At 49.6% G+C, this 26,431-nt stretch overlaps 1 protein-coding gene across 3 annotated transcripts; it reads right to left on the bottom strand.

Annotated features, from left to right (window-relative positions):
• Positions 1–557: 557 nt before the first annotated feature.
• PTBP1 (polypyrimidine tract binding protein 1) lies at positions 558–26,142 on the bottom strand. 3 transcript variants are annotated; one of them, XM_027713166.2, is made up of 15 exons: positions 26,020–26,139; positions 22,209–22,239; positions 13,752–13,827; positions 13,066–13,238; positions 11,992–12,138; positions 10,889–11,059; positions 10,100–10,210; positions 9,589–9,763; positions 8,813–8,887; positions 7,594–7,739; positions 5,165–5,198; positions 4,574–4,666; positions 4,057–4,273; positions 3,744–3,821; positions 558–3,379 (listed from the first exon to the last, which is right to left on the bottom strand). In XM_027713166.2, the coding sequence occupies exons 1-15, from the start codon at positions 26,025–26,027 to the stop codon at positions 3,247–3,249; spliced, it is 1,668 nt and encodes a 555-aa protein (XP_027568967.1). In that variant the 5' UTR covers positions 26,028–26,139; the 3' UTR covers positions 558–3,246. The 3 variants fall into 3 exon arrangements, with proteins under 3 accessions (XP_027568967.1, XP_039242334.1, XP_027568968.1); XM_039386400.1 differs by lacking the exon at positions 26,020–26,139 and adding an exon at positions 23,504–23,808; XM_027713167.2 differs by lacking the exon at positions 22,209–22,239 and having other exon boundaries at positions 26,020–26,142.
• Positions 26,143–26,431: the final 289 nt, after the last annotated feature.

Below are 26,431 nucleotides of genomic sequence, written 5' to 3'. Positions count from 1 at the left end.
GACAGCAGAGCCACAGCAGCAGCTCAGGGTGGGGACTGTGTCTCCCCCAGGACACAGGGTGACTTTTGGGCAGGAGCTCGAGCAGAGCTCAGCATACAGGTAAGGAACCAGATCCCTAAGGAAGCACCGTGCTCCTCTGGGAGCTCATGGAGGGAACAGGAATTGCACCTCCTCCCACGGGATGGAGAACAGCACATCCAGCCCCACAGCTATAGCACAGGACTACAGAGAGGAGGGTTTGACTCAAAGTGGGTTATTTTTCATGAATATTAGCCAGAACATATGGAAAGTTTAGGAACATGAAGTAAAAAGTGCTGGAGTGTGACACAGGCAGAACATCAGTGAGGGCCCAACCAGCCTCAGGTCTCGGGGCTCTGGCCCAGCACCGAGGGGCTGGAGGGCCAGACCCCATCCCATGCTCCACAGAGACAGGGACAGCTGCCAGCCCAGAGTGTGTGGTGAAGAGTCAAAGTTAAATAAAATGAGGCAGCTGGAATTACATGAGAAGGAAAAATCAGAAGCAAAACAGGCACAATAAAGAGGAGGAAGATCAGGAGTGAAGGATACAGAAGAATTTATTGAAAGCACAAGTACAGACTGGGCACCAACTGCTTCTACAATCTCAACAGGAAATAATGGAGCTACAGAAAGGTACAAAGGTTGTTATAAAGTAGTTTTAATTTCTTTTCTTTTTGCATTACAAACATTCTTTGAAAGAGGCAATGGAATTCTGATGGTGTGTACGCTTCCCCTCCCCACCCACCTTCCACAATACTGAACCTGGAATTGCTGTTATCAAAATATACAATACATCTGGTCACCATAAAAAACTGGGTTTTGCTGCCCCTCATGTCTTACAACAGGTATAAAAAAATTATAAATATGTACACCCTTAGTTACTCACATTCTTTACATGCAAACACAGGATCCGAAGGGAGCACCTGCCGTGCCGGGGGCCCGGTTACCCCAATCCAGCCGTGATTTGCACAGGACACCCAGAGTGTCCTGGCCAGGGCCCGGCCCCGGGAGCCTCCCCAGCGCTGGGGGAGGGTGATGGGGGCACTGACCCTCTGTGCTGGGTGGGCTGGGTCCCCTGGTGGGTCTTCCAACAGGGAGGGGAGGAGGCGACAGCCACCGAGACCCCCGGATGTGCCTTCTGAGCACAGGACACGGGCAGGGCCCCAGGGAGCTCTGCAGGGGGAGGTCCCCGGCTCCAGCATGGATTTAGAGGTACCCAAAAGCAGCTAGGGCAATGCTGTCACTGGGGGTCTCGCCCCCCTCGGCCAACGGGGGGGACCCAGCACACCACAGCCCCAGCCGGGCCCCCACTCGGACCTCACACGCTTCTCCAGCATAAATCATACCCTTGAGAGTCCAGGGAGGAACTACAGAAAGTTAAGACTTTTCCAAACACTCAGTGCTAGGCAAGTCAAGAGCTCCCACACCAAGCAAGGAAATCAGAACTTGCAACACTAAGACAATTAAAAAACAAACTTTGGTCCACAATTTGCAGAAAAACCCTGAAAAAAAGTACAAGATTCTTGTTATTTTGCATCCGAACAGGTTGCAGGTTAGAGGGAAATGTAAGGCAACATTGGATCACACGGAATAGAAGGCAGAATGGCCCGGGAAAGAGTTGTAAGCCAGAAAAAAAAAATAATTAAAAAAAAAATGGTTGTATCATTGGGAAAAACCGATCTGCTGCATTCTACTTTTAATAAATTCCCTTCCTAGAACAACATCTGGGCTTATAGGTTCAAAAGGTAAAAAAATCTTTAGCCTGGGTCCTTTTCCTTCCATTCCCGAGCTGTTTGTGCTCGTTCTCTCACACCCTTGGCTCTGCTCATCCTCAGCCACGACCTCAGCCTGGAAACTACTCCTGCCCTACAGCTTCAATTACAAAACAAAGAAAATAAAGTACAGTATACACGGGTAATACCACAAAGGAGTAAATTTAGATTACGTTTATACCATCTTATCATTCTATAAAAGGTACTTAAACTATTTCTTTTGCATATAAAGAGATTAGAATATTTGGTCAACTGGAAATATTGCTAGGCACAGAGGACAGCAACGGCATCAAAGTATAATACAAGGATTCAAACAAAAGCTCAAATGCTGAAGACATGCTCTAAGAACGATGGCGGAGCTACAGCGGCCTCGTTAATCTCCAATTAGGGGCAGAAGGTGCCTTGCAGGCGCCTTTCTAATCATGGGGTATCCAAGGATTCTCCAAATCCTAGCCAAGCGTTTAGGTATATACACACACAATTTTGACAAACTCTGATTCATCTCTCAAGTGTCCCACAGGGGCTCTCCTGTCCCTCACCAATGCTCTGTGAGGGCAGAGCCCGCGGGCTCGCTCCTGACACTGGAATGTGATTTGGCCTTGGGAACGCTCCCCCACCCAGACCTCTGCTGGCCCGAGCGGGACAAAGGATCTGGGGTGACTCCCACCTGAGGTGCAGGTGGCAATGACCCACGAGCAGCCTGGGGAGCGGCACAAGGCACGCTGGGATTGAGACGCTCAGTGGGGTACGACTGCCCCGAGTCCCAGCCCAGCGTTTCCTTCCTCCGCTTTGCCAGCTCCCCCAGCTGATCGTGGCCAGAGCTGCTCCTCCCCCTCGGCTCTGCCCATCCCCTCCCTGCCGCTCGGATGGTTCCCCCAAGAAGTAGAAGGTTTAAGGCACAGGACAGCAGGTGCACAAGTAAGGTGGGATCAATGCAACCGAGTGTTGTGCTGGGCGGGCTGGGAGCTCCTGGTCACTGCAATCCTGACTCCAAGGCGCTACAGTGAATTCACACAGTGGTTTTAGGTCTTTCAAGGCATGGATGGGTAAAGAAATTAAAAAAGGCATCAATGTGAAACCTGATAAAACTTGTTGGGATCTGCTTTTTAGGGGAGGAGCAGGAGGGGAGGGGAATTTCCCAGAGCAGGTTCCATAGTGTAAACTTGAACTTGTGATTTTTATTGGAACAGTCAAGATTGTTACCCATCACCGCAAGGTTAGCAAGAGGAATTAGAGTTAATTTTCTTTTTTTTTAAAAACCGGTAAACTGATTTCTCTTTAAAAAAATAAAATCTCTGGTCTTTTAAGGTCACTTCAGCTGCATTTTTTTAAAGTGGCTTTTTTTTTTTTTTCTGGAATGATGGAAGTTGAAACTCTGGTGTCCAGCCTTTTAAGGTCAAGGCTGAGCCCCACAGGTTTTAAGTCAAGTCCATTTTGTCTCAGGCCTTCCCAAGCTCTAAATGGTGGACTTGGAGAAGGACACACGCAGGTGATGGTTCTCCCCCAGGTCATGATTGTGGAACTCAATGAGGGACTGAATGGCTTCTTCCACAGAGCCCATCTGGATCAGAGCCATTTTACGGTCCTTCCTGACAAGACACAAGTTTCAGGCATGTTCAGTTCCAGTGCAGGAGCTTCCCCAACTCGATCCAAGTTCTCTCATCCAGCACTTGATGGGGCTGGCAGAGAACTAACCCCCTCCAGGTACTTGCACTACACTCACTCTCTACACAGAGGAGTATCTCTGTAGCAAGCACATACAGCCCAACTTCTCAGCCAGTGCTCAAACCAAAGTTACTCAGGAATTCTTTATTCCAGAGTCAAATGCTGCATTAGTGAGGATTCTGCTCACCTTTTTGAGCCTGAGGTGGGATTTGATTGGAACTAAGTACTTCCACCCTTCCCATACAGAGAAGCCCAGTGTAAGGAGAGGACATGACACAAAACACTTACTGGAAGAATTTGAATCCTTTGACCACCCCACCATTGCTTGAAAATAACATCTTAAGATCTTCTTCAGTTATTGAGGGTCTGAAAGAAATAGTGTTTCCAGTCAAAAGGACATTGATAGACCCAGTTAATCTCAAAAAAATAATTGTCATCAGAGACTTTTCTAAATTCCCTACCAGCAGCGTCTTGGCATGGCAAGGAGATGGAACAGGGAGCTGGGGCAGCTCTCCTGCCAGCAGCAGAGCTGCCTGTGCCTGCACTCAGACACAAGCTGCAAACACTCCAACACTCGGCCACATCCCCAGCAGGTACTTACGGAATATTGGACAGATGAAGAGTGGCAGAAGGGGGAAAGATATTCTGGAAATTTTTGGAGCCTGGCTTCTTGAAGCGATGCAGAGGAGAATTCCCAAAGTCCTTGGTCAGGCGTTGCTCCTCCTGGCCCTTGCCAGGCAGCTGCACTGTCTGGTGCTTGGACAGCGTGATACGGATCGGCTTCCCGTGCAGCTTCTGCCCATTCAGGTGGCTCATGGCTGCAAGGGAGGACACACCTGACTGCAGGGGTACTTCAGGTTTGTTCAGACACGAATTCAAAGCCAGAATTGCACTCTAGTCCTGCCCTCGCAGACACCCCACCCTGCAGGGTCCCTCAGACTCCCCGTGTTCTTAGTCTGCTTCCCTCTTGCACCCACGAGCCACCCCTGCCCCAGAGCTGCCCCACGGCCACGGCCGGGCTTTGGGTCTTCTTTTGCAAGAGAACAAAGTGCCAACATTAAAGCTTTAACTACCCATTTTGTCTCTTACTGCCCAGAGCCTGACACTCCCAAGCTTACCAAGCTGGGCCTGGTTCCCGTCGGTCATCTGAACTAGGGCATTCTCTTGCTTCTTAAATAAAATCTTCACCCTCTGCACATCACCATAGACTCCTTCAAAGAGGGAGTAAACAAGAACAGTCTTAGACAGGAAAACAAAACAAGTTCTCATTCAACTTAACATCAGCTAATCAATCCAACAGCAAAAAAATCCATTCCCAACCAGAACTGATCTCATTTCAACCACGGTTACGTATTCTGCTCTAATTAAGGGAATTCTTACATAGCAGAATAATAATGGAACAATACATTAAAGAAAAGACACTGGGTTTCAGCGAAAAGCCAAAATCTTACTGCCAGAAGACTGGACAATTTTGCATGCTCTCACAATTTAAAACTCTTATCAAAGACATGCAAAGCAATAACCCATGCAGAACTGAACCAAAACCAAAGGCAAACTAAATTAAACAGCAAACTAAATAAACAATGTAAAAAACAAAATTATGCATTCAAAAAAAATGGCAAACTGCAAACTGTACATTTCTGAAGTATCAAAAAGTAATCTCAAATAAATGAAAAACAAGGTAATAAAAAGTGTGAATAATAACATACCGAAAAGAATAAAGAGGCATTGGGGTGTAACTCTCTTTAGAGAACAGCAGAGCAAGGCAGCGGAGGGACAGGGAAGAGGTAAGGAATCGAAGGGGAGAGCGAGGTTGCACAAATCGTCCACAACGAGGAAGGGCAGAGTCCCCGCAGGAAATGGCGAAATTGGTTGATGGATGATGAAGTTTTCAAGATGGTTAATATTGAAGGGCAGGTTGGTTTCCGAAGAGCAGGGTTTTTATTTTTTTTTTGTTTTTTTTTTTTTTTTTTTTTTGGAAGGGGAATGTTTTTATTTTTTGTTTCAAGCAACAACAGGAAGCAGAAGTACCGTGCAGTCAGTTGGCAAAGAAATTCCGGATCAGGGGAAGAAAAAAAATTCAGGGATGGGGAGAAAAGAAAAAAGTAGCAAAAAACACAGGTCAGTAAATACATAAGGAATATGTAGTGTTCCATCAGTCAGATTTATAGAATTCTACATACAATAACTCGCTTACAGAAACAGTTAATAGGTTTTACCTAGTGGAACACAATGATAAAGAAAAGGCATTTTTACTTCAGATATACAAAGATGTAAGAGACAGTATCCCCACGGAGTGACTTCCACAGGCTGCAACACCCAATTCAACCACAGTGGCATTCCCTAAAATTTAACTCAAAAGACTTTCTCCATTTACACAAATTCCTTGGATGAAATGACTTCATGAACCAAGTCACAAACAGCCACATCTGCTGCTCCAGGGCCAGGCACTGCGGGAAGCAACCTGTGCCACAGCACTTGGCTGGGAAAAAGGAACATCCCCCACGGATACCAAGCACTGCTTTAAGGGAACAGATCATCTGGATGAGCAGCTGTACTGCCCCAAAAGCCCCCTCCAAGGCCTGCTGTAAGCACTTTGGATAAAGGGACTGCCGCCTCATTTGCAGAGCAGTCACTCCAGGCAATACTGTTTCTTTACTAACTGGTTGTGGCACAGGTAAGTTTCTACAACACTGATTATACAGGCAATGGGAAAAGTTTCATGTCTGTTAGTTTACAGCTTCAGTCCAAGTCCCAAAGTCTCTCTAGCCCAAAGACAAGCTGGATGGAGAGTGAAGAGCTCCTCAAAAAACACAGGGCATGAAATAACTGCTTGCTCCTGCCTGAACAGAGCTGTCCCCACTGGCACTGCTCGGGGCTGTGAGAAACCAAGAGGTGCAGCACAACCCGTTGTCCTGCCACTGCCATCCAGGCACCCAAGAGCATCCCTGGAGCACACACTTGGCAGCATCACTGGTCAGGAATAACAATGCCAGCTCTTATTAAGACTTATGATGGAACAAGCCAGAGATGAGAGTCCCTGGAATGGCAGAGCAGTTCCCAGGGAGCACGAGCAGCAAATCCCAAAGCTGTTCCACAGCCCCTGCCATTATTTCATGCTCTGGAGAGAACAGCAATGACAGGTAAGAGCAGTCTGAAACATGATCCAATTGGTTCATCTCATTCAGAGTTAAACATTTTGATCAGTCATCACATCCAGGCTTCCCCTTTGATCCAAAGAGGTTTTGTGGTGACTCTGCACTGGTAAGTTTTACAGCTTTGCAAAGTGCTATTAACGTGTGTGCACAGTCCCACCAGTTACAGCTCCTCAGCAGAGCTTTATCACTCTGCTGCGTACCAGAGGTTCTACACTTTCAATCCAACCAGAGCCAGGGGCTGACTGAAGGAAAAACCAAGCCCCCCGTATCCAATTCCCTTATGATGCTGTCTGTCATTAAAGAAGATGTTTGTTCAACTATTGCTTGCTTTATTTTTAAAGAAACCCAAATATTTCAACTCATTCAGTTAAGTAGAATTGAAAATGTAAACTGTGAGCTGTTAAGGGATTTAACTAAGGAAAAACTTCCAGAAATCCTGGAAGGGGGAAATGTGCAAGCACATGGCAGAGGAAATACTGCACAGGTACAAAGTCAAGCTGGCAGGGATCCAGACACTACACAGAAAGAGCAAAGATCAGCATGAAGCCTCTCTGTAGTTCTGAATTAATGTATTAAAAAATTACAACATGCCAAGGAAAAGGAATGGACATGGCTATTCTGTGACCCAAATGACACTATTCCATGGGAATGGCAGGGAGACTCCAAACAGAAAAGGGAAGGAGGGACAGGCATTGTAGTCTCTGGGGGACAAGAGCAGGCAGGCAGTATCCTTGGTGTTGAACCAAGGAAGAGCAATTTCAATTTGAGATGGACTTTCCCATTTCCCTTCAGCAACTAGGACTAGAGTACTGCTCTGCTCTGCAGTGGGGCCGGCAGAGCGCGGGCACCGCTCGAGCGGCGCCGCTTCCTTTGGGTACAGCAGGATTTCACTTTCAATGAATTTCAGCCCAATCCATGTTCAGAAAGTGAAAGCAGAGATAATAGGAAGGAGAAAAAAGTAAAGTTAGGACTGCACTAACCTCTGGGATCAGATTGCTAACCAGCAGCACGGAGTGCCCTGCCCCAGCCAGGCCGGGAATGGCAATCCGTCCTGCTGCAGCTGCTGCAGCTGCTGCTGGAATAGCCAAAGGAGTTAGTGCTCCAGGAACATTTGGAACTGTCAGGCCTGGAAATTAAAGAATATTAACCGGTAAAGAATTAACAGCATGTACTCTAGTGTATTTGCTGCACCAGAAGGGAGAACAGCACACTCTCTGAACCATGCAACTCATCATTCCCAACAGTGACCATGTATCCTAAGGGCAACAGGAGCCTCCGCTTCTGGTGCTGCAGGAAATGTTCTGGTTTCTAACAGGATTTGCTTTTGCAGGTTCCTCAGCACTCTCACACGTTTCACAAGCAGCGGACGAGCACAAAGCCTCAGCTCTGCTGTGCAGGGCAGGAGTCACACGCAGGGCGTGGGGAGGGTCCGTCCAACCAGGGCATGCACGACGTGCTCTCACCATGCATGCAACCACCAGGCACCCTGTGCCACCACCACCCAGCTCTCCTGAACGGGTTTACAGGCATTCCTGGGCTGTTCCCAGAACCAGCTGGTACCTCCTGTACTGGTTCCAAGGCCAAGAGCTCTAGAGCTCGAGAAACAACTGCCAGAGATCAATTCCATGGATTACTCCCCCAAACAGCCCTTCTTGTTTCCCAAGCAGGGATGGATGTTACCAAAACAGCATTGCCTCAACAGCCTGGTCTGTGCTTGTCTGTCATAAGCAAGGAAATTCCATCAGGTTCCCAGAAAGTCAACATGGCTTGGAATGCTGAGAGCCCCAGCAAAGCCTGTTTAGACTGGCACTCCAGTGAGTGTGCAGCACCTCCATCTTTCATCTCAGACTCTTGGCCACTAACCAACCTCTGCAATCCCATGAGGAAATTCAAAGCACAAGAACTTGTATCTCTTCCCCATGTCCCTCAATTATTTTAAACCCTGTCTTTACTGTCTCTCCCATCCTGCTTCATGTATTTTCCTCCTGTCACCAGGACATTGCCCAGAGGTGCTGCAGCTGCACACAATGTTCCTGGCTGGGTGATGTACTGGAACACCAGTCCCTTCCATACCCAAGTGCCAGCATTTAGAATTTACATGGCTAACCCCAGAAAAACTACCACTACTTTGACTTAAAACATCAAGATGTTTCAACAACAGAAAACCTACGTAAAATTTGAACTTACGAAATACAGTACCTGCAGCCTGAGGAATGGCAAAAGTAGGAGGAAAGCCAGCTCCTGCATATGGAGGAGAGATTATTCCTGGGGCACCTGGGAAAGACATATACATTATGCAAAGACATATAACAGCAGGAAAATGCTACATTTCCCAAAACTATGGAACATTCTGAGTTGGAACAGACCCTTAAGGATCATTGAGTTCAACTCTTAGCCCTATACAGGGCAGCCCCAACAATCACACCAAGTGCCTGAGAGCATTGTCTAAGTGCTTCTTCAACTCTGTTAGGCTTGTGTTGCGACCACTTCCCTGAGGAGCCTGTTCCAGTGCCCAACCACACTCTGGGGGAAGAATCTTTTCCTAATATCTAACCCAAACCTCCCTAAAGTTATCTGTAATGTCTTGATCTGTTCTTCCACACAAACATTTAGTTTAAAGCTAAACCCTAAAACGCAAACAGCAATTCAAAAATGCCTCCTGTGTAACACTGAACTTCAAGAGATTACAGAAACGATCCCTCTGCTAACCCTGCTGTTCTGGAACAGCCCCGAGGATGAGCTGTGACCGGGACACAGCCCTCGCTGCAGGAGGTGCCGAACCCGCAGTGCTCAGGGCGAACACCAGGTGGCGGCAGACCCGGCGTCCGGAACGCTCCGACCCTCGGCCATTCCCAGCTTTTCCTCCCTACTCACACTGTATTCTGAATACACCAGGATGACGCCCCTCCCCTTCCCACACTGACACACACACACCCCAGATGGATTTTTTCTGCTCCCACTCCCCAGACTCTCACCAAAAGCAGCTGCCATGGTCTGGTCCAGGGTGGGCTGATTGTCCCCAGAGGGCAGGTCTGGGCGGGTGTAGTCTCTGCTCTTGTCGTTATTATACTTCACGTTAAGACTCGTGAGCTTGGAGAAGTCGATGCGCAGCGTGCAGCAGGCGTTGTAGATGTTCTGTCCGTCTAGAGACTGGGAGGAAACAAACCAGTCCTCACCCAAATGCGCTTAGACCAAGCTCACAGCAAGTGCTCTCTGGAGAAAGGTGTTAGGCCACCCCAGGGCTCCACCTGAGGACAGGCAGGTATCTCCTGTAGAGACAGCTCTGCCTCATTCGGCCCCTCTGGCAGCCCCTGAGCCACCCAGGCTGTATGTGGGGGCAATTCCCTCCCACTCATGCTCTGCCCTCAGGGCAAGGCTGGTGCTAGCCCAGCAGCACCTCTGAGCACATCCCAATGCCAGCATCCCACCTGAGCTTGGATTAACCAAGGCAAACCCGACAGAGTAATCCAGGCGTGCAGCACTCACCAGTTTGGCATGCTGAGCACTCATGGGGTCAGCATATTGCAACAGGGCCTGAAACTGGTGGTTCTTTGTGAATGTGATGATTTTCAAGACTGTACCAAATTTGGAAAAAATCTGCAAGATAATATTTGGATATCTTGTTATCACATTACCAGTAAGATAATTTCATATTGATCTCTTATCACATGCAGAAACAACAGTCATCTTTTCAGCCTGTCAACTTCCAACTGAAACACTGAAGGTTTTAAACCACACCCTGGGCATCAGCCTAGAACACACCAGAGTGATTGAACCGCCCCCTAAACACAGTTTGTTTGTTCTGGGTTATTACACAGGAAGATTCACAAATACCTTCACAACTAGACCTTTTCCAGGAATTTCAAGGATTCTTTAATGCAGTCAAGGATGCATTTTAAACACGAAGATGAAGTTAAGCAACTGCAGCAGGCAGTGGGAACTTTCCAAACTGCCTGATGGCTCCTGGACACTGTACGTTTCCTCTGCCCTGGCGTGAGGACAAGGTGCAGCTACTTTTGCTAAAACCTAAAGAGAACTTGAGGAACTGTAATCAATCTAATTAAAGTGGACCAGGAATCAAACCTCTGGAAATTAAAGTCTGGCCAGAGTGGGACCAATCTCCTGTAGGTGTCAGGTCTCCAGAGAAGTCTGACAGCTCTGTTCAGAACTCGCGTTGTACAAACGCAAACCAGAGACACTGCAAATACAACAACGCACCAGGTGTTGCTGCCCCTTCCTCCAGGAACCTCAAGCAGTTGTGGGGACGTGTTTTACCTGATGCAGAACATCCAGAGTGACGGGGTAGAAGAGATTCTCCACAATGATCCTCAGGACAGGGCTCTGGCCAGCCATCGCCATTCCCGCGTCGACGGCCGCAGCCGTGGCTGCCAGCGCCAGGTTCCCGGTCTGCACCGTGGCCACGGCTTGCAGAGCTGCTTGGGCACGCTGCAGGACCAAACACCCCGTCAGACCCACACTTCTGCTTGCAAAAACACACTGTCAGCCCTCCTGGAGCTTCCTGCTCGTGACCAACCAGCCGGCTGCAGCGGCGAGCACGACAGTCCCGTGCTGCTCCCGAGGCTGCGGATCCACGGCTTGGGCACATTTGAAACAGGGCTGACACAGACCACCCCAACCACTCAGGGTAATGCAAAAATGCAAACTAAATCAACCTTGCTCAGCATCAACAGATGCAGCAAAATTATCCCATTATTTATAAAAAGGGAAAAATGAGGCTCTTTTGGGGTGAAACACCATCTCCAGAATCCTAGAGAAGCTGACAAGACTGAAAGATTGATGCATATCTGCTACAGGGATTCAGGAGTGGGAACTGCCTGGGGGTGTTCCTGCAGAGCCCTCTCACACACAACACGTGCTCCAGCTGCGAGAGCACCAATAGCAATGTCACCCAGCAGCAGCATTCCCTCTGCACAGCATTGGGTGCTCTGATCCTGAAAAGGGAGAGGAGGCAAAGGGGATGTACTGGCAGTCATCCCTGATAAGGACCCACAAGTAACTTGAATTTCTTTCCAGTGTTCCCGTCCTACAAGATTGCCAAGAGCAGCTGAGCTGAAAACAGGAACTTTTTCCCCTCAGCAGAGTGTGTGGTGCACAGAAACCCTCAAGGGCCCAGAGCGAGCCTGAAGACCTGCTGGGTTCAGGTGCTGCTGCCTTGAAGCTGCACCTACCTGCACCAGGCTGTGCTCCACCACAGGTGAGCTCTGCCTCATCAGGGCTGCACTCTGCAGAAATCTTTCAAACACTAGAAACAAACGCCCTGAAGCACCAGACATTACCCAAGCCCCTGGATCTCAAACCACCAGCTGAGACCTGGCTGTCCCCCCACCCTGGGACGACAACACAAAGAACAAACTGACTGCTTGGTTTGGAGAGTTGTCTGTCTTCAGCTCCTTGTGGTTGGAGAACTGGATGTAGATGGGCTGGCTCCGGAGCATGGGAGCGATCGTGGTGTAGTAGTTGACCATGGTGTTGGCTGCCTCCTCTGTGTTCATCTCTATGAAAGCCTGGGGAGTCAAACCCAACACAGACACGTCACACCAGGACAGCAGCAGGTCACCCTGAACAGAACCTCCAGTGAAGCCGTAGCAGGACTGGATTTTCACAACCCACTTACACACACGGAACTGTTTAAGAGCAGAACAAACGAGGACCTTCCCTCTCCAGACTGATTTAATGCAATAGCTTCAGTGTTGCCCTAAGATCTCCATATGTGTATTTAGACATAAGTGTCTGCAAGAACACAAAATACAGCAACAATCCACCCTTCACTTCTCTCCAGGGCAGGAAGCCCCCTCGCTGCTCTGCACCCTCAGGGGCTTCTCTCCCTCAGAACACAAACGTAAGGGACTGTAGCGAGTCACTGCAGTAAGCACTTATGTATAATCACACCACGCAATATATCAGAGGCACCTTTCCATAATTAAGATTAAAGACATCATTTTAAGCAATGATTAAAGTTGACTTGCTTTTTTACTCCTTAATTTGCAAGACAATTTTAGTTACCAAATTAGTGCACACCTCCTGCATTACCCAAGAGTGTTTCAGCCTCACGCAGCTCATTTACTGGATCTGGAAAGGTGTCCTCAATAGGCCACGTTGCACGCTGCTAACTTGGCTGCCGAGCCAGCCCGAGTGAAAAAGGCCAACTCATGACACTGCTGCTCAAATAATTCCCTGGTCTGCAATTTCCAAACCAGGCCTAACGCTAATTATAAGTGACAACCTGTAATTATGGACTGAGCTCCTTCTGCAGCCCGAAAATAGTATTTTCTACAGCTCATAGGATAATCACAGAAAAGTAAAATAAGAGTATGCAGAAGTTATTGACTCCTAACACACGGCAGTTGTTTAAACAATTTGGAGCTGGTTTCCTGATGACAAACTCATCGAGCCTTTGACACAATCCCTGCTTTCAATTATGGAGACAATACCTGGTTTTTTCCTTTCAGCATTAGAAGATTGGTGACCTTGCCAAAAGGTAAGCCCAGAGAAATGACCTCTGCCTCCGTGACGTCACTGGGGAGCTTACGGACGTGGATTACTCGGGATGGGACCCCAGCACTTCGACTGTCACCTTTGAACTTTTTGCTGTCATTTCCATTATCTGTAAGAAACAGGAGTCACTGCTGATGAGAAGGGTCTGGAAGAACAAGCACGCACTTCCCAAATGCTGACACACAGACTGTGCTCCCCAGCCAGTTACTGCTCTATGACAGAGAAATTCCACAGTCTAAGTTAACTTGAGTCTGAAGACACATGGTTTTACTCTCTTTTCCCCCCAAATTACACGATGGGAGTGACATAGCTGAATGCCACTGCAATGGAATCAACTCTCCAGTGGCCATTTCACAGCCTGTTTACAGCACACACCCACCCACCCACATTTCTAGTGCAGGCCTGAGCCACTAACCCCAGATTGCTGCTTTATTCCTTTCCACTTGGCCTGGTGTTCTTGGCAGCAGTTTATTATTATTATTCAGCACTGTCCTACAAAGGCCTAATAAGTACGAAAAATGAAGAGATTTTAAAATTACAACTACGTAGGAAAATCCAGATCTCCTCACAGTACTTGCAATACTTAGAAATAATTGCTGTGCTTGTTTCTACATGATATTACCTGAAGAAGCAGCGTTGCTGTTCATGATAAAGGGTCCATTAGCAACACAAGGAGAGAAAAGCTCGTCAGGTCCCCGCTGGAAGAGAACAGATGGAAGGTAAACAGACAGCATTTTACTCAATTCTATCCAGGTACTCCTAAAGCAGAACAACTGAGAGAAAGCTGGAGAGGAGCTGAACACAAGTGTAAGTGAAAACATACTGACAGTGGGCAGTGAGGCTCACCTCCATGAATTAAGTATCAGTCAGATCCAGTTTGGTAATGGAGCAGCACTATCCAGTATCTCTTTTCAGCTCAGCATTAGGGATCTTGGGGCCAGAGTGTTGCTGAGTCGTGTGAAGCCACCACACGAGCGCCGTGCACCGACCGGCACCTTCCCCTGCCGTACCCAGCACAACAGGTTTCTGACTGCTCCTAGCCCACAGGATTTTCACTCTGAAGCTGCCAAAACTCTTTGGGTATGACTTGGCAGTTATGAACCAAAGCTATGTACTTTGTGCCCCATCCCTGGAAGTGTTCACAGCCAGGCTGGACAGGGCTTAGCACCCTGATGTGGTGGAAGGTGTCTTCTGGTAACAACATTCCCCGGAAAGTCCCACAAACCACCTCAACTGACCAGGACTGGTCTAACCCAAGTAGGAGGCACGAAAAACACTACTAAGACAAAAGTAAACGTGACTACGAATGACTTCTTAGCACAATCTGTACCTGCATACACAATACAGCTTACAATCAGCATGGCTTAATTTCAAGTTTCACAGAAGATTTCAAATCCCATTGTAAATTGTGAGTGAGCATGATACTACAGATCTAACACATAAGAGTACTTTCTCATAACTTTCTACATTACTCTTCCACAGAAATGCCACACTAAAAGGCTTTCACCATACAAAAAAGCTCAGAGCTCATCCCTGCCTCAGCTAACTCCCACCCACCCTGATGGAAACATACCCCGCTCCACACCGTGGCACCAGAAACCCTTATCTTCCACATGCCCTGTATCTGGTGGCACCTGCAGAAACAGGATCTCTGCAGAAGAAAAGCTCTGTACACTCTCCCAGCAAACAGGCTGGGAAAGTAGGTCACCGAGAACCCCAGAACACCCAGCTACAGACACAATTTGGTTTTTTTTTTCTTTCCCCCTCAAATCTTGAATTTCTTGTTTGACTACTCACTGCCAGCTCTTCAAAGAGGCTTCAAGTACTTTGATGTCCCAAAGAGGAGAATTAGGCCAGGTTCCCAACTGTGGTTCATGTGCTGCTGCTGGTCACCTGCAAGCACTGACCAGGTCCCACCAAGGCTCTGTGCACAGAGGCCTCCTCCTCCTCCTCCCATGGCGCAGTCATTAGGAACGGGCCTTTTAACAGCTGCTCTAATTAGCACTTTGATTCCTGAGTACAGCAAGAGGCAAGCTGGGCCGGGAGGCTACTAGACTGTGAGCCCATCCTTTGATGACTCAAATCAAGGCATAAATCCAAGGCTAAAAGAAATCCCCCAGTTTAACTGTAAGAACACTCTTGTGCCTACACTGCTGCAGCCGCTCCAGGTACAGCTTCCCATGCTGTGGCCTGGGATCCACCTGGCAGCTGCTGACAAGAGCCATCGACCAAAGCACAGTCCTACCCACACAGACAGGTGGCTTTGGCCTCAGGAAAGCCCTCGCATCAGGATTTAACGGGCCTTCACCATTTTAAAACATGTTCCTAAATATTAACTTGTAAAGTTCTGCACACCCAGAACCCCAGGTCTTCCAGTACAACTCGGTGTGTCCGTGCAAGCATACTGGGCAACTCCTGCAATCCATCGTGCAAACTCCAGGAGAACAGGCCACATACTTGGCTCTCATGGAGGCAACACTAGGAAACTAGAAACTGGAAAAACAAGCATTTATACTATTACGGAAAGAATTTCTATTCCCTGAATTTAACTTTCCTAATGGCTTGTTTAAAGTAAACATTTTTTTTGCATATTTGAAAACTTCCTGGCAGGCCCTGTGATAAGGATGTCACTGCAGCCAGGCTTGGGCTCCACGTGTCCATGTGGTGTCTGTGTCTCTTTAACGAGAGCAATTTCCAGTCCACTCCCCTCTTATCTCGGAGACAGCCTGTGCTGCCCACTGCGACCAGAGCCGGGAGGCAGAGGGGGATGACTGTTCCACATCAAAAGCAGCAGCAGCCAATTTGTAAGCTTCCCAGCTGGAAGTACATGCAAACGAAGAGGGAAGACTGCCGTACAACCGCGGTTATTCCAAGGTCTTTTCTCTACACAAGGAAGTTTACAGACAGTACATGTAGTACTGCACAGTCACAGCAAAGTTATTTCCCACATCTCCCTTTAGAGGGGTGGCTGTTGAAGTGCAAGAGGAGCAGACCCAGCGCCCCAAGGAGCTGCAGTGGTTCCCCTGAGCTGCCACCCCCACGCCACACAGCCCAGTGCCCAGCACGACCACGACTCCTCCGTTCCTTTTGGAGCTGATACTGGATAGCCACAGGAAATCATTCCTTTTTGGAATGACCAAACCCGAGGCAAACTGAAACCCAGTTCCCTATGACCCTGCCCCCAGCAGTGGGTGCTCAGCAGCCTTGATCAGCTCTCTGCCCTTACACTGCAGGGATGGCCAGTCTCTTTCCAGACTCGTCTAGTCTGTTCTTTCTGGACCTATTAAAAACTCTGAAGAGTTTCTGTAAAACCACAGCATAAATTCAAATGCTTCATACCAAGTACCCAATTCAGTAGAGGCAGAGGAACCAAAGCAAGTCTGGTTGGTTGAACAGGTTTAGAAGACTTTCTCACTAACAACGTACCCACTGGGTATTTTGAATTATACTGGGAAAGCCAGCAGAAAAGTTATTGATTCCAAAGTTTTATGTAATTTAATTTAGGTTTAAAACAAAGCAAACCCAGCAAGGGCTGTGTGGGTGCTCAGTGCTCACACCCACATCCACCCACAGCACTGCTTCTCTCCCTGCTGCATTTGCTGAGTTGTTGGGGGAGGCCCAGCTGCACTTCAAGATATGGTTCTCCAGCCCCCAGTTCCCATCCCTGCTCACAGAGGCATTAATTATGCTGACATTTCTGCTCAGCCACTCGTTTGCAGCTGGTATTTTTATGACAAGATTAACAGAAGCCACAGCGTGCTTGCAGCACATCAAATTCCTCGTTTGAACTAACAAATCTCCTCTTCCTGTTGACTGAAAACAACCACCACTTCTGGAGTTACACTGCCAGATCCTACCTAGAGCAGAGTAGGGCTGTTTCCACCACCCAAATCCCCAGGGAGCAGCACAATGGCACCACGGAAACCCTGCCGGGAGGGGTTTCCATGCCAGCAGCCTCCTCTGGCCTGACACTCCTGGCTACAGGAGGCCCCTTGCCCAAGCTGCACTAATTTAATCACACTCTGGGGCAGCTCTGCTGCCAACACTTCGTTCCCTTTTCTGAGCCATGGAGAGGGAGGCAAGGTACAACTTAACATTTCATATGTTCTCCAGTTATCTTTTTGACCACCACCCAAACTCGAAGCCTTGCTTTGCTTTAAAGTTTTAACAAGTAAGTCTTCAGAATTTTTAGTCTGTACAAGCTTTCACATCTTAAAAAGCAACATCTTGCTCACATACACTACGTGCTGCCTCACTGCCAGTAGGATTTTACCTGGTTTACCACACTCTGGAATGAGGCCAGAGATTGTCTCAGCTTCTACCAGCATACCTAGAAGTGCTACAGAAATTCCCAGCTGCCCTATATAATCCTTTATCTACTTAAGATCCAGCACTTATTTTAAATGGATTACAGTAAGTCAACTGCATCCTGCCTGTGCAAAAGGCTAGAAAACAAAGTGAACGATCATAAAAATATTCATTTAAAGTCAAACAAGTGATATTAATCAGCTTTCAGATAGAAAACAAGATTAAAGCAACGTCAAAAAGACAGGGCACATGAGAAGGAAAGGGGCAATGACCAGAAAGGCCAGAAGGCACAGGCTGGTCAAGCCCAAAATCTACAAAAAGCTGTTTCTCTCCCCAGTTCACTGAGAAAACCCTACAGAGCAGCAGCGCTCCCTGCCTTTGGATGTGGAGCATCTTACACTGCTCTGACACTGCTCTGACAGACACAGGATAGCAGTACTTGTGAGGGAAAAGGTGGATTAGGGAGGCAAACAGGCCATCAGCTAACAGGCACTTACAGAAAGCAAAGCAGGGAAGAGCTGCACCTGGAAACCCCCCTCTGAAAAGAAACCAAAGAAAATCTGTCCTGCAAGAAGCCAGAGCACGTGGGCATCATTGCTCTTCACTTTCCCTGTGACTGGAAAAGTATTGTGGAGCCAACAAAGGACCACCGTGATATTTTCACAAAAATGACACAGATCACTGAGGAGCTCAGGCAAACCCTCTGCTCTGATCAAAGAGGCAAGAAAATGCCTCTGAGCACAGGAGGAACAGAGCAGCTCATCGAGGGCTGTCCGAGGTCAGTCCCAGAGGGACGCAGGAACGCTCTGATCCTTCAGTTCACAGCTCAAATCTCTGTGAAGAAACTATTAAGAGAAATCCAGTCTGATGACATCATCATCACACTCATGTTACATTCCAACAGTTTTTGCGAGAGATTTGAGATTCAAGAATGGAACTAAATTTAAACTACTAGGAAGGATGCCAGTTTTCCTCATCTTCCACCAAAGACTCACATCCAGCAAGGCTCCCTTATGTTCTCCCTCTATTCCCCTCTCCTGCCTCCAGCACTCTTCAGTCAGTTAAAAGTTGTGTGAAAAACATTCCAATTTGGGTCAGAAACACAAACCACGGGCCAACTTTTTTTGTGAAACACCTCTGAAGAACACACACCACACCTGCATCCCCATCAGGACGCTGGGAAGTTAAGGCCAACACAAAGCAACTTCAGGACCCTGCAGCCTCATCACAGCACGATGCTGCTCCCAGCTCAGTGTCACTCACCCTTTGGACACAAAATGTATCATCTGATCAGAACCAAAAGAGTTGGGTTCAATTTAGTTCACCAAATTGCTCATGGCTGATGTACCAAGAAAGCTCCATACCATTAACCACATTAAATTCAACCCAGCAGTCAGCATATTCCATGGACACAGTGGACCTGTGGTTGGGGCATCAGCCTATCTGGCAGGCGCAGAGGACACTTATTTTTAACCCACACTCTGCTCAGCCAACACCAGTCACCTGCCACTTCAGGCTTTCAAAACTTGTTACAGCCTCCCTCGTGCCTGGACAAGATTCAGGCTGGTACCTCTCCAGAGGAGCCAACGTCAAGCTCCACGCTGGCATCCCCACTGGCACACTGGGCACACACACACTCCCAGCCCCTCTGAAGGCGGGTGAGCTGGTCAGAGCACGGCAGGTTCCTACCATGGTACTGCTGCAGGCGCCGGCACTGTTTCTATGGGCTACAGACGAGCCCTGGAGGTCCTAAAAGCCACCAGACCCTCCAGTGCTGCACGAGAGCACCTGCTCACACCCTGAGCTTTGGCAACAAGCTGCCTTGAGCTCGAGCACACACCAGCCACACAGCAAAGCCGGATCCTCAACCCACTCGTCCACCAGCCCCTCCCCACTTTCTCAGTCTTTGCTACTATGGAGACACCCTGTGAAACAAACCTGCCCTTTGAGCAAATAAAAGGTGTGGCCAGTTTAAATAGCCCAAAATTCCTAAACTCCAAGTGCTACAGCAATGCAGTCATGCTGGCTCTGTAGGGCAGTACACACCCAGGCTTTATGATCTACTGTTCCCAAGCTGAAACTTAACTACCCGTCAACCTTGAGCTTTTAAATCATTGCCATGGAGCAGAGGGGGCCTTGGCAAAGCTCAGCACAAATCCTATGAGAGAGAAATACTGCTGGATGAGTCACTCCAGGAATACAGAACCTGTGGAAGGACATTTCTGCCCCACCTGTCAGAGGGCTGATGGATGGGACGGCTCAAACACCGGCCCAAGCAAGCACAGCTTAAAGGAGCTGTAGCAGAGCCATGGGGAATCTGAAATTAAATAATGCTTCCCCTTCTTGCTGGTATGAGAACAACAAACGTGGCACCAGCACACCTGCATTTTCCAGTCTGACAGTACCTGAAGGAGACATCAGAGTCAGAGATCAGAACCCATCCCTACACTTGTGGGATTAAAAAGGCGCAGTTGAGTAACTGTCACGTGTTATTTTCCTATTTTTTTAAATCGTCCCAGGTTGAGGGCAAAGTAGGCCTGAGCTTAAAATCCAGTATTTTCTACAACCATTTTGTGAGCAGATACATAAATTCAAGACCCAGGTGCAGAAGGCAGCGTGTGGCACTCTCAGGTGAGCTGGAGCTGTTTGGCACACCCAGCTGACCCGCTGCCACCCATGTCCCCTGCCACCAACATGTGGCTCCCATGTGTGCTCACGCCTGTTGGGAGGCCACAAGAGCCAGCTTGTTGCAGCCTCTAACTAAAGCCATAGGAGGGGACTGGAATTTCCTCACAACATTCTTGGCCCGCTGCCTGAAGCCATAATTACGGTTCCCATGGCAAAGATCCTGGCTTCACCACAAATCACTTCTATGCAGTCAGTCTCTATCACACTCCAGCAAAGCCTGTTTTAAAAATTAACTTCTCAAACACCACAGAACTGCACTTTTGGTTTATGGAAGCAAAATCTTTCAAGCAGAGCTTAACTTAAGCAAGAAACTACAGGATTATTCAGCACCTAAACTATTCTGAGACTTTTTCAATCACCAAAATGCAATTTCACTTAAAGAAGGACATGTCACAGTTCATCCTCTCTCTAGTCAGTCAGTCCTGCTCAGAGACTGTTAAGAGTGTGAAGGAACAGTGATATCCAAGGAAATTAAACAGAGGGCAAGGAGATACAAGAGAGAGGGACCTCGATCAGACTACCTGGAAGAGGAAACTGCAGGGTCAAAGCAGCACCTCAGGCCTCCATCTTAGGGCCATACTTCCTCTTCAGACAGCAGTGAAATTATGGGAAGAAGTGAGTCTTATATCATGTGTTCCTAATCTGCAGGACATTCCAGAAGGCTGTGCATCAGGAATCCCCACACCAGAATAGCAATGAGCTTCCTAAACAAATTCACACACTTTAAACTGAGGAGCCAGGAACGGCTACTACAATTACACCTGATTAAAAATAAGACCATCGGGCAGTACAGTGCTCAGAGGAGTGAGCCATGAGGACATCTGGGGACTTCTTAAGAAACTAAATTAAACTAAGATCTCAGAAAAATTAATAAGTGGGTGTGAATACTCTTAATATGTAAATTAAGGATGTGAAAAATAATAAAATAAAAGGCCAGCAGCCTGCCTTTTAAAACAATAAAGCAGAGTAAACTGCTCTATAGTGTCAAGGGATGCCTTGGTCCACCTTTCATAATGGCTATGAACTATTAACTAACCTTTGTTGTCCAGGCTCAAGCCTCTCCTCCTTGCATCCGATGGCAAACTGCACTCCTTGCAGCAGGCAGCATTCTCAGCCAGAACCAGACACTATCACTAATTCAAATTTCAGATTCACATAGGAGGAAAAGCTGGAGCAACCTTTCCCCCTACAGCCCTTAGAGCCCCTTCATGCATTTAATGCTTCTCAGACCCCCAAAGCTGCCTGTGCTGAGCTGCAGCCACAGCTCGCTCTGTACTTCCACCTGGCCAGCAGCGAGTTCTGTGCGATGCTCACACCCGGCTCGTGGCACTGCCAGGCTCCACCAGCCCCATCCCTCGGCCTCTCTCCCCCAGGCACCCCTTCCCCAGCCCCGCCAAGGCCACTGGCAGCTCTCGGTCACCGCCGGCGCTTGGCCGGTGACGCTTCACCGAGGGCCAACACTCCCACGGGGCTGAGCTCCCTGCAGTCCTGACCCCAGAGCTACACCGAGTCAAAGTAGCCCTTCAGCCCGGGCTGTCCTGCACATTCCAGTCCTGCATTTCACAGCACCCGCAGCAGATAAGGAGCCTCCTTTTCAGCACTTTGAGTTTAGGGCTAAGGCTGCGCTTTCCAAACCTCAGACTAGAAAGGCAAAGGTCATATTTGCTGTACTAGCAGGAAATAAAAATCAACAGCTAAACGCTCCCTTTTGTGGCAGAAGGATTTCTGACATATAACTGAACAGGAATTCACACAAACGAAGGAAACGGAGTTCTCCAGAGGAAAAGGATCAGCTTCTCCATGGAGAAGCATTGTCTAGCACACGAGTAACAAGCATGGCTCGACATTTTAGACTGTTCCTAAATGCAATAAAGTTGATAATCAATGTCCAAATGCCAAGAGCTAAATGTTGAGCCATATTATAAGTTTTAAATGCACATGAAACTAAATTACCTTCTGGTTAAAACCAATTTACATGGTACCAGAAATAACCCTTTACAGCTGAAGATCTACATTTGTTAAGGCTAAAACTAGGTCAGATGCTGAGCAGTGTAAAAAGAGAGAAAAAGTGAGAAGTGCCTACCTTTGTACCAACTGTTATATCTTGGACAATGCTGTAGAAAAAAGAAAGAAAAGGATTAAAAAAGTTAGATAGGTTTGCCACAAAAATCCAGCATAGTTTACAGTAGTAAGAAAAAAGCAAGTCAAAGTGCACAGTTGTCTTTGCAGGTGAGCCAAGGACAGTTTATACAAAGAAAAATTATTAGATGGTGATGGTGGAGACCCAAGACCCAGCAGTGCCAGAAAACTGTAGCTCTCCCACTCCCTACGGCAGCGCCTGCTCCTCCTGCAAGGGCCTGGGGGGTAGGAACGAACAACCCCGTCTGACCACACCGAGAGGAAGAGAGTCAGCTCTGCCACCAACATCCCCTCCTGCGGGTCCTGTCCCCCTGACACCCCCGGAGCCTCTGCCAGGCCCAGGGCAGCTCCAGCAGGGCTGCAGACACCAACGCCAGAGCTCCAGCGGTCCCGGGACAGAGCCTGGCTGTGTCCCCGTGGGGCAGGAGCTGGGGCAGGCTCAGAGCAGCCCTCCAGGCTCAGAGCAGCCCTCCAGGCTCAGAGCAGCCCTCCAGGCTCAGAGCAGCCCTCCAGGCTCAGAGCAGCCCTCCAGGCTCAGAGCAGCCCTCCAGGCCACGCTGGCACCGCTGGAGCCACAGCAGGGGATGCACAGGCAGTCCCAGCCTGGGGTACGCCCTACGCAGGATTCCTCTATCAAGTCTAGCAAAAATCACTCATTAAACTCTACCTAAGACACTTAAACCTTCTAAAATGAGACTTTCTGATTAACTAAGATGAAAATTAGCACCAGTTGTACCTCAAGCAACCCAGCTCCTGTCAGCAGTGAATTCTCCACACCACAACACACACCACCTAAGAGCAACATCTTCCACCAGTGCAGCTGGAATGCTTGCCTACAATCTCCCAGAGCCTTACAGCACCTCCACGTTACTGTTTCGTGGAAGTGCTCAGGACAGCCTAAGGATTTCAGTTATACCCTCGCACTGGAGATTGCATCTTTTTTTAATAAACTCCAACCCCCTGCAAAGCATCAACACAAAACCGAGAGCAGAAACGACCCCTCTGGACTGCCATGTCCACAGCCCTGCCCGCTTCCCCCCTCTCACAGAGCTGCCTGTAACTGCAGAGCACAGGGCCCGGCAGTGGCCGGCTGACCGACCTGCAGCAGCTCCACAGAGCAGGGGGACACAAGGCAGGCAGGGCAGTCGTTCTTGAACCAGCACTGTGAAACCTGGAGTACTCAAGAACAACTTGACATGGTGAGTTAATGTGAGAGAACTTGAATTTGCTAGTTCTTACCTCCCTCTCCTCTTGCAACGGTTCATAACTTTTCAGGGAATTAAATCCTGCTCGATCTCATTAGGCCGTCCCAGCGTCCCCAGCTCCACGAAGGAGCCCCAGCAGGAGCCAGCTCAGCTCCTCACACTTCCTCTTCCCCCCAACCTGCCGTGTCATCATAACCCAGCGCTCTGCAGCTGGAGCCACAGCCCAACCCAACGGCTGCTGTGGGAAGCCACGCGATAGTTCCGCATTTTCCAGGGAAGTGCTCGGAGGAGGCTCCCAGAGCCGGGCACCCGCAGGGCAGCCGGGCTGGCTGCACCCGAGGGGCAGCAGCAATGAACTAATGAAACCCATCTGCAGGGAGCAGTTCAAGGAACCAGCATCACTGAACACGGCACACGTTCCTCAGCTAACACACAAACGTTAACCCAGGCACCTCCACAACCTCAGAACAGCTACTGCCAACCAAGCACAGCCAGAACACAGGATGTCCCAGGTTTCCCAAACTCTCCAACTTACCCCAGCAGTTTCTCCCACTTCCTGTTCCTCCTGTGGGCCTCTCGCACAGGAAATGTTTTACATAAAGTGCCTTAGCAGGGAATGGCATTTAGAACCATCCAACAGGAAGAGCTGTTTTATTTGCCAAGAGCTATCGATTCCTGGGATATTATTGCAGCCCACTTGATAACAAATACCACAGGAAACAAGCTCCACAGTATTTCAGAATTTTTATTCAAATGTGAGACGTACTTCCAGTTCACACACCCCCTCAGTAAATTATCCCAAGCTTCATTCTCTTCTCATGCACATCAGCCTTCAGGACGGGATTAAAACTTTTCCCAGTTCCGAAAGAACAGGCAAAAAAGCCCTTCATAAAAATTATTTTTTTCCCATGGAATAATGGATAATTCCTACGCAATAAGGGGAAAAATTAAGCAGTACCAGTAAAACCTCCAGGTCATTTTCCAAAGCAGCATTTCGGACTCCTCGCATGTTTTAACAAAGCAACTTATTCAAAGGGGATCACTCGGGCACGGCTCGAGACCATTTTCGGGAGAAGGAGACGGGAGCAGCCTGGAGCCAGGGGGGTGCTCACTGCCAGCTCGGTAAAACTTGAAACCATTCTCTGAAGCAGCTTTTGAAGTTTCAGCAGGGGACACTTTTACAGGGCAAACATATCCCGCACCAGGATCTCCAAAAGACGAGGGGTAACTGAGACTCGCGTGTTTCGCTAAAACTTCTACATTCAAATAGCAGCTACTTTAACATGCACAGAACACCAGCCTGTCCAGGAACCACAGCTGACATCAAACCGATTTTTGCCACTAGAATGTGTGATCTCATGTGCTGAGAACTTGTTGGTTTTTTGTTTGTTTGTTTGTTTTTAATGTCATTCAACATGGTGAGCAACTGATTAAAAGCAGTAGAGCGATCCTGGACTACAAAAATTGTAAGATACACGATTTTTATGGGGTTTAAGATGAAAACAACACTGAGACGCCACTTTTTCAGTGTGTAAAAAAACCCAGACATGTGACTATGCCTAATTCTCCCCAGACCAGTGTTCCGAGGCAGAAAGCGAGAAGGCACTAATTTGGGCTTCCCGTACTTATGGCTGTGGGAAAACAAACTGCTCACTCGGAGGCCTTCAGAAATATTTTAACTACTGAGCGCTAGAAGAAACAAAAAATCAGATCACAAAAAAACTACGCCATACAGGATGAGAGAAGCGCGGAGATCTCGCTTTCGAGAGATCCCCTGATAAAACACCCGCTTTAGAGCCAACTCTGCCGCAGCGAGGCCCCGCCGGGCGCTGCTTAAAGAGGAATCGACGCGACAAAAGTTGCGCTCCGGAAACTCCCCGCGAAGGGGCCGCGGAGCGGAGCGTCCTCCCGCAGCTCGGCGGGCCGGCGGGAGCGGGGCCGTACCTGCGGCGCTCAGGTGAGGCGGCGGCGGAGCCCAGCCCGCCCGCCCCTGCGAAACCCGGCGACCGAAACCCGGCCACGAAAGGAGCCCGGCGAGAGCCCCCCCGCCCCCGCCCGCGGAAGCGCCAGACAATGGGAGGGAGCGCGGCCGTGAATCACCGCCCGCCAGGTGCGCCCGCCCCGCCCGCGTCGCCCCCGCGGGGCCGCGCCCGGGCCGCCCGCCCGCCCCCGCGGCGCTCCCGGCCCGCCGCCCCCCGCCCGGCTCCGGCGGGACCCCCCGACCCCCCTCCGGCCGGGGCGCTCGGAACCTCTCCCGGCCGGGACCCCCGGAGCGCCCCCCGGGCGGGACCCCCGGAGCGGCGGAAGCGCACGCGGGACCGGCCCGCACGAGGTGTCGCGTCGGGGCCGCCCCCGCTCCCGCCGCCGCCCGCGGGGAAGGGTCTGGGGGGTGCCGCCCGCACACGAGACCCCCCCCCGCCCGCGCCCGCGGGCCCCCCACAGGTACCGCCCCAGCCCCCGGCGCGGGTCCCCGACGCGGCCGCCTCCGCAGCCCGGGAGGGGCCCGGCGGCAGCGCTCGCGGCCCCGGCGCGGCGCCGGGCGGGACTCACCCGTCCATTGCACGCGGAGAGGACCCGTCGGGAGCGGAGGGGAGGCGCCGCAATAGCGGGACGAGCGCGACCGCTCCGTGTTATAGACTCACAAAATGGCGGCGCCGCCTGGCCCGCCTCGCCCGCGCCGGCGTCCCATTGGTCAGCGGAGCTGTCACCCTGACGGGGGGGCGGGACCGCCCGCCTCCCGGGGTTGGCGCCCTGGAGCTCCGCGCGAGGCCGATTGGCTGCTGACGGCATGGGGGCGGGGCGACGCGCCAGTGCGCGGCGCCATTCGGTAGGCGGAGGGAGGCGGCTGGGAGGAGCCATCTTCAGAGCGGGAAGGAGGCCGGATTGACACCCGGAGCCGCCATCTTGAGTGGGGTCAGGGCATGGGAATCACCGCCTTGGGCGCCATCTTGAATACGGGCAG

The sequence above is a fragment of the Pipra filicauda genome, unplaced genomic scaffold (assembly GCF_003945595.2).
Source record: "Pipra filicauda isolate LSUMZ 115617 unplaced genomic scaffold, ASM394559v2 scaffold482_size497672_pilon, whole genome shotgun sequence".
Taxonomy (NCBI): Eukaryota; Metazoa; Chordata; class Aves; order Passeriformes; family Pipridae; genus Pipra; species Pipra filicauda.
Note: the sequence above shows the minus strand (reverse complement) of the source record. Positions and strands in the feature narration are given on the sequence as shown.

Coding starts and splice junctions, on each gene's coding strand:
- PTBP1 (XM_039386400.1), bottom strand. CDS start 23,529: ATGAACCGTTGCAAGAGGAGAGGGAG. Junction 12,139..13,065: donor TGCTGAAAGGAAAAAACCAG/GTATTGTCTCCA, acceptor TTGACTCCCCAG/GCTTTCATAGAGATGAACAC. Junction 3,822..4,056: donor CTTCATCTGTCCAATATTCC/GTAAGTACCTGC, acceptor TATTTCTTTCAG/ACCCTCAATAACTGAAGAAG.